This window comes from Brassica napus, chromosome C4, assembly GCF_020379485.1.
Source record: "Brassica napus cultivar Da-Ae chromosome C4, Da-Ae, whole genome shotgun sequence".
NCBI lineage: Eukaryota > Viridiplantae > Streptophyta > Magnoliopsida > Brassicales > Brassicaceae > Brassica > Brassica napus.
In genome coordinates this window covers 29,716,573-29,724,808 of record NC_063447.1, presented here as the reverse complement: position 1 = coordinate 29,724,808, position 8,236 = coordinate 29,716,573, and the positions used below count along the sequence as shown (strand labels likewise).

At 33.5% G+C, this 8,236-nt stretch overlaps 1 protein-coding gene across 1 annotated transcript; it reads left to right on the top strand.

The window, feature by feature from the left end:
* The first annotated feature begins 7,447 nt into the window (after window positions 1-7,447).
* LOC106391746 (mitogen-activated protein kinase kinase kinase 1-like) lies at window positions 7,448-8,236 on the top strand. Its single transcript, XM_048755731.1, has one exon. It carries the CDS (start codon window positions 7,448-7,450, stop codon window positions 8,234-8,236), a length of 789 nt encoding a protein of 262 aa, XP_048611688.1.

The window sequence follows — 8,236 nt, the reverse complement described above, 5'->3', positions numbered from 1 at the left end:
TGTCCGGAAAGTTTTCACTGAGTGACCGAACTGGCGAGCTGCCATGGCGCAGAAGTTTTGTAATAGGAGAGGAACCTCAGATATCTCGAGCATAAGGTGAATCCATGCTGTTCTAGAGTAATCGTCAACAATAGTGAGGAAGTATACTACGCCACAAGAGGATGGAGTACAGTAGGGACCCCAAACATCACAATTAACTATTGCAAAAGGTTCAACAGATTTATTAAAACTCTCGTGAAAAGCTTCACGTCTTTGTTTAGAAAGAAAGCATACATCACACGACTTGGTGTGACCAAAATCCAAAGCGGCATTATCTATAACTGGCAAATAAGATAAAACATTATGAGCCGGATGTCCTAGTCGTCGGTGCCAAAGTTCTGAAGAAGAAGCCTTTTCTTTTCCACCTCGATGAGACGTGTGCAATTGTTACACCCGTGAAATAATACACACCCTCTCTCTCTTCACCGGCTCCAATCAGGGTCCTCGTAAAACGGTCTTGTAAAAGACATAAAGTATCAGTGAATATCGCAATACATCCAGTTTGCTTCGGAAGTTTAGAAACTGATATAAGTGTGCAGTTAAAATCAAGAACGTATAAGATGTCTAGTGAAGAACATGACGAATTGAGAAACAGAGTTCCCGATTGTGTTGCTCGAGAACTGCGACCACCTGGAAAGGTAACAGAAGATGAGACAATGTCCCGAACGTCATGGAGTAATGATATGTCTCCAGTCATATGATGTGATGCCCCTGTGTCAATTATAACGTCAGTCAAAGAAGGTTTACCGGACATATGATCAGTAGATAGTTGAGACTGCTGGTTCTGTAAAAGATTGATCAGTGCGGCAATCTGATCTGCAGATGCAATAGAGTGCCCCGAAGAAGTGGATGGTGCAGAACGTGAAGCATTAGCTCGACCACGACCACGAGAATTTTTTCCTCAGCCACCGCGACCTCTTTGAGACTGTCCAGACAATTGAGTGTTCCTTTGTTGATCATTGAACCAGTCGGGATAGCCATGTAAGAGAAAACATTCTGAAGCTTCATGAGCTTTACGGTTGCAGTGGGTACAAAAGCGGTTAGGATCACGACTACGATTTGCTGTGACGACCGCTGCAGTAGACGAATCTGTCGTAATAGCAAAACCAAGTACATCTAGTTTAAGTTCGGTTGTTCGCATGGTAAGGATGTGTTGCTCAGCTCGAATTACTCGTGAGTAGGCTAGGTTGAGATCAGGGAGTGGTTCTTCGTCAATGATTTGAGATCGAATTGAACTGTACCGTGAATCATCAAGACTAAAAAGAAGCTTGTGGACTTTAGCATCTTCACGTACTTTTTCAATATGAATCGACGCCTCACAAGTACATATGTAGGAGGATTTGAAATTCTGTAGTTCTTCCCATAATTTAGATAGGCGACCAAAGTAATTGAGGACAATTTCACCGTTTTGTTTGCAGTTGGTGATCTCGTCCTCAAGTAGGTGCTTGCGCACACTATTATTCACCGAGAATCTACGTTTTAGAGATTCCCATAATTGATATGCATCTGGAATATGACCGACGGTAGACCGTAGGGGATCAATCGACATGCGTATCCATCTGACGATCATCGAGTTAGCAGACGTCCATCGAGCTAGATCAGGATTCGTCGAGGGTTTAGGTGTAGTGCCATCAAGGAATCCATCTTCTGTTTAGCCTGGAGAGAGTTCCAGAACTCTTTTGCCCATTCAGAGTAGTTGTCGCCTTTAAGAATTACTGGCGTGATTAACGCGCCTGGGTTGTGAGAGGGGTGTAGAGAATAAGGGTTTAAAGAACTACTTTCAGTAGTAGTAGTAGGGGTAGTTGATGGAGCAATTGTCAAAGAAGTAGTAGAGGATGTAGAAGAAGAAGTAGCCATGACTGTTATTTTATCAATCACGTGTTAGAAAGAATCTTAATGCGGAAGCGAAAAATTGAGAATTTAGGTCAAAGATCGTTTCTGCTCTGATACCATAAAATAATGTGAAAGTGTTGTTTGTATTGATGTTCATGGCTGTGTATGTATACAACGTATCGACTCCTAATAGTACTAGGAATATGTAAATATGGATAACTACAACATCAACGTATATCGTTATCACTAACTATAGTACTTATCTCTATACAGCTCCTCGTTCAAGGAGCAAAGTCCTCATGTTGCTTCTGTCAAGAGCATACAAGAGAGTCAAGCCAGTTACTTGATGTAGGGTAAAGAACTTCCAAATCTTGCTGGCTTTGTGAAAGGCACCCAGTTTGATATTGTGGTACGTCAACACCTAGCTTGAAAATCTGTATTTCTCACCCTTTAGTATTTAGTATTTACTAGCAAGAGTCTCAAAATCTTTAGGAGTTTCTCAGATATGGGTGTCCTCAGCTAAAGAATTACGCAGTAGGACTTGAACTGATTGGGCAAAAGGTAGGAATCAACTCCATTTTTGTTCCTTAAATGTTCAGATTAATGTTGTTCACTACTCTGCTTCTTGAAACAAAATGAAAACCAAAAACATAGACCCCTGTCGCATAATACAAGTCTCTGTAGAGGTTTTCTCTCTTGTTAAATTAGGCAGGGATAACTCACAAGTCAGAAAGAGATAATAATAACCCACCATTCTTGTGTAATTTATTAAAAAAAAAAGAAAACCCGTGAGTTTAATGGAATTGTTATGGTTCAGCTCTCATATTTGAAGTAAATTATGTTTCTTCTAGATGTATAAGAAGTTACGTGCAACATTTTCAAAAGAAGAAGGTACCGTTTTATGATTTTGTATTATATGTATAGATTGAGACATATACCTTGCACGGGATGAGTTTACTCAATAACATATATGGGATAATGTACAATAAATTATAGTAAGAAATTCTATTACAAAGAGGGTATATTTTATATTTCTATATCCACTTTAAATTTACGTTAATATGAACCAGACTATTTAAAAATATTGATGGGTTCACCACATCTGATGGGTTGTTAACGTAAATAAAAAAGATAAATTTAATGTAATGTTTTGAAAAGCTGACCGTACATTGATTCGTTATTGTGAACTGGTCCATGGGATTTTAAGGTTTAACTAGATTCTGACCCGCCTTTAAAAAGGGCGGATATATTTTTTGTTTTACATCTTTTTAGGTCTTTTCAATTGGTAATTTAAATATAGGTCTAATGGCATAAAACATAATAAATAATATTCTAAATAATGATAAAGATAAAAGAAATAGTTGTTGGATCCAACTTTTATCAATGGGTCAAACAGGTGTTTTAATAGAATAGATCTAATTTTAAATTAATTAATTATGTATATAATATATGTATAACTATAAAAAAAATATAACTCTATATCGTTGTTAGAATCTAAAAATTATATGAAAATAAAATGAAAATTTCAAAAATAATATAAGAATATAATGAAAACTAATTTATTTAGATAGATAGTAAAAATATTATGAATTTTTAAAGAAATCTTTTTTTTAAATTTGCAATTTTTATTTTATTTTTAACTTGAATTTTAGAAAACCAGGCTTTAAAAATGTGACAACATTATTATTAGTTTAATACTTGATATAACTAATTAGTCGAAAACAAAACTAATTTAACGCAAATATGACATTTTATTTATTTATCTTGCAGCATTTTGTGATTTATTTGACCAGAGAAGACGCTAAAATGCCTCTTATAAAATACTTGATAAAACACTGGTTTAATGTCACAAACATTATTATTAGTCTAATATTTGATATAACTAAGACTTATTCTTGGGTTCACCTCCTAGGGTGAACCTCTAAGCTCACCAACCAATAGGATTGCGTTATTTCATATTCAATATCTTTTGAAAAAAGAAATAAAATATTGTTAAATTATATTATGTTTTTAAAATTAAAAGGTAAAATAAATAAATAAATAAATAAATAGTAGTAATTACAAAAAAAAATATTTTTAACGTCGTCAGCAAAACACTAAGACCTAAATTCTAATCCCTAAATCCTAAACTCTAAACCCTTAAGTAACCCCTAAACCCTTGGATAAATCCTAAACTCTAAATCAAAATCACTAAACACTAAAATACTCAAGGATTTAGGGTTTAAGATTTAGGGTTTAGGGTTTTAGTGTTTAGTGTTTTTTATTTAGAGTTTAGGATTTACCCAAGGGTTTAGGGTTTATGATTTAGGGTTTAGAGATTAGGATTTAGGGTTTAGTGTTTTGTTGACTTAAAAATATTTTTTTTTAAACAAAATTTATGTAACTACTATTTTTTTAACTTTTTTTATTTTAAAAACATAATATAACTTGACAATATTTTGTTTTCTTTTTTAAAAGATATCGAATTTGAAATAATGAAATCTTATTGGTTGGTAAACCTAGAGGTTCGCCCTAGGTGGTGAACCCAAGAATAACTCTACAACTAATTAGTCGAAAACAAAACTAATTTAACACAAATATGATATTTTATTTATTTATCTTGCAGCATTTTGTGATTTATTTAACCAGAGAGGACGCTAAAAAGTCTCTTATAAAGTGATGGACTTTTTTACAACTTAGAAGAATGATCTTTATCAAAAACATCGTTATTTGCGAGTTATTATCATATATTTAGAAATGAACGTAAATTTATATCTAATGTGATTCATAGTAACACGATATCTAGGTGATAACCCGGAAATTACCTATTTAACATAGAAACATAAATTTATATTTAGTGGGAATATAAGTATATATTTAACCTATGAACATAAATATATATTTAGTGGGAACATTAGTATAAATTTAAAAATGAACATAGTTGAACTTTCTAAATGATTTGAAGTAAGTGATACACCAAATAAGTATAGAAAGTGGCAATTTACTATTTAATATCATATATTTTGGTTCAAAAATCATTGGCGGTACATTTGATCCTTTCCATAATTTATCAAATTACACAAATCATGTATCTTCAAAACGTTAGCATTAGATGTACATTCGTTTCTTTCCAAAACTAATCTAACTACATAAATAAATAAATAAAATCAATATGTTATTTTTGGCAAGTTCTTTTACATTTTGAACACCAAGGAAATGTACACAATAATTTTAGAATATTTTGTTCAACGGTTCTATTGAATATCTCAGAAAAGTATACATTATAACATATGTAAACTAAGTTTAACACACAGAGGATCAGACGATTGTGATCACTTGAAAGTGAAGAGTATATTAGATTAATGTCCACTTTTAATTATTGGCTGACGAGGATGACATATATGAAATGTTAAGAAAAATATATTCATACATTCATACATATAATTTGTATGTAATGGAAAACATATGCTTATAATAAGGTGTAGAGGACCCCACGGTAAATAAGAAATCTATGTATTCATACATTTGTAATATTGTTGACGTAAAACCATACAATATATAGAATTCATTAAGTTATGCAATATGTTAGTCCAGTGGCATCTTTAGTAAATAGTCTAGTTATAAAAGGTTTAAGGCTAAAAATGCTGAGAATGGCTTTCATGATGACAAGTATACAAAATGGCACAAATGTAAATAATTTACATTTTAAAGATTTCTCTTTTATTTTGTTTTTCTTTTAATAATAAAGGGATCAATGAACGCAACTATGAGCATATACACAAACAAAACTACTACTATGTTTCTTTCATTATTATGTTTTTTTTAATGTTTCATGAACATAAACCTCGCATTTTCCTTCACCCAAAAGTTGTCAACAAACCATTTGAAAAAAAATACAACATTTTGTTTTCTCTTTAACTAACTTAATTTACCATCATAATTCTGGTTCTAACTCTCTTACGTATGCAAAAAAACAATGGAGAACGTACCCTCATGCATAGTTACCATCATAGCTCTCTCTCTGTCTTAACAACCAATCCAATGATACATGTATATTAACATGTAATAATAAAAATATTATGTTTTTGTTTTTGAATTTAAAATCCCAAAAAATAATTTGTACCATAAAAATAAAAAATAAAAATATTATGTTATAAAAAGAAATGTTGTAGAATACAAGCAAACTAATATTCTCTTATCCTCTTTTGACTCATTGACAAACTTTTTGGCATCTTCAATACAAGAATTTAATGACTTCATGTGACACATGAGATATTTAATCACAAACAAGATTGGCAAGACGGTTCAACGGAGATGGAGATATATTACAAGCAGTGGTTTCGTATGAAATATTTGTGCATTTGACAAGGAAGACAACCGAGTTTATTATCGTGTTTTTGTTGTGCATTTGATTTCTCTTGTTCAAAAGTGTGTTAAATGCACAAGTGACTAGGAAGACAATTGAGATTTTCTCAAAATCTCAAAAAGATGGAACACTTTACTTGAGTTGGACAATTAACAATTCCAATGTCTAATAGTGAAGACGAATCAAATTACATACAAATGAATTCGTTTCATGAGTTTTTCTCCCAAAGGTGTGATGTCAATTTGGAAATAAAAACAAAATAAAAACTTTTTCAGAAATCAATTCATCAATTTTGAAAAAAATGGGAAAACAGAGATAGATGCAAAGCTCAAGTTCTTATTCTAACAAAATACTGAAAACTTACAATAAAAGATTTAACTTACTTTGGACTGTCTTTGACAACAACAACAAACAAGCTCACAATTCAAAACTATACTTCTCAAAACCATACTGCTCTGCAAAACCGCTCAAAGGATAAGAAAATGATGATTTAGTTTTATTATTTCATCTATGGAAAGCAAATGAAAACTTTTCCCTTGTAGATCTAGATAAAGTATAAACTTTGCATTCACTAACACATGTGGTTCCACATAGAAAGCGTGCATATTTTTACTGAAATGTTTAATGTTGCTCTAGATTTAGTTTTGTTTGATCAACACCTTCCAATTTATCAATTTGATTCAGTTTACTTTCTCTTTGTTTCTTCTTTCTTATCTTTTTTGGGCTAAGAATCAAGATAGAGATATCTAACTAGCATCAATCCAAGTGGGAATCCAAGACTGAGAATGTGAGTGATTTCTACTTAGCTCAACCTGCAACTAACAACTCTATTAAACTTTGATTCATTACTTGGACAAAATAATTGAACTTTCCAATTCAATTTTTTATTAGGTTCGGCTTTTTTGTGGTTCTTATAAAACAACTAGAAATTTTCAAAATTATAGTTGACTAGTTTTGACTTTTCAATTTCATTCCTCTTACATTTAACCACATTGAACAAAAACTAAAACGGAAAAAAATGCCAGGCGCGTTGACTTAATCTTATATGTATGGTGTGGTCTTGCTTATCTGGTTTCCATTTACTAAAATACAGCTCATTACCCCTTTTTTTTTTGGCAGCTCATGACTTTTAGGCATCCAATTTTCACATTATCGTCTCTCTAACAATTCAGATTAATTATATATGAATTTAGCCACCAAAAAAATCGACAGGCTCGTATAATAGTTCATATGAAGAAAGTGTTTAAAACGCCGGTACGGCGGTTAGAGCGTAGTGACGTGGTGAAGCATAACAAAGCTAATGCAGCGTCTTTTTCTAGCTCATCTGAAGATCAATCCGTTTCAAATTCTTCTCTCTGGAGTGCTCTGATGACGCGCTCTGGAGAGTTCCCGGATAGAACCAGTTTCAGGAACTTCAGAGATGAAGATGGAGATATGGATCCTGGTGATTTGGCTATTTCTGTTGAAGCCTGGGAAGCTTACAAGAAGCGAGATGAGTTCAAGTCTTCCGACCACGAGATTCACAAGTATCCAGTTCATGATTTAAATGAAGCAGGTCCTAGTGGTCATGCTGATTCTGAGTTGACGTGGTCAGAGGCGAGCGAGAGTGGGAGTTTTAGGAATTTGTCGGATAAAGTTGTACTTGATGGTGGTAGTAGAGAAGAGAATAAACGTGGTCTTCAGACGAAGACGAATAAGGTAATGTCGAGAGGCTATCTTGTTCCCAGTCCCAGTGATGTTGTGGCTGTTGTTGGTGGTGGTGGTGGTATAGAGGGAGTAAGACCACTGGGGCTTAAGCTTCCTCCGGCGAAACAACCTCCTCTTGAACATCATGGATCATCTTGGGATTTCCTTACGCATTTCGCTCCAGTAGGTGAAATTGTTAGGCGGCCAAGTTCCTCTTCTTCTTCTGAGGGAGAGGAAGTGGAAAGGGAGGCGAGGCTTCTCGAGTCTGCGGATACAGCTGATAAGGCATGCCCATTCACTACAAACAAGGGTGGTGACTCCTCTAGTATATGA

What these genes read in the sequence shown, in the direction of transcription:
- LOC106391746 (XM_048755731.1), top strand. Translation starts at nt 7,448, where the DNA reads ATGAAGAAAGTGTTTAAAACGCCGGTACGGCGGTTAGAGCGTAGTGAC.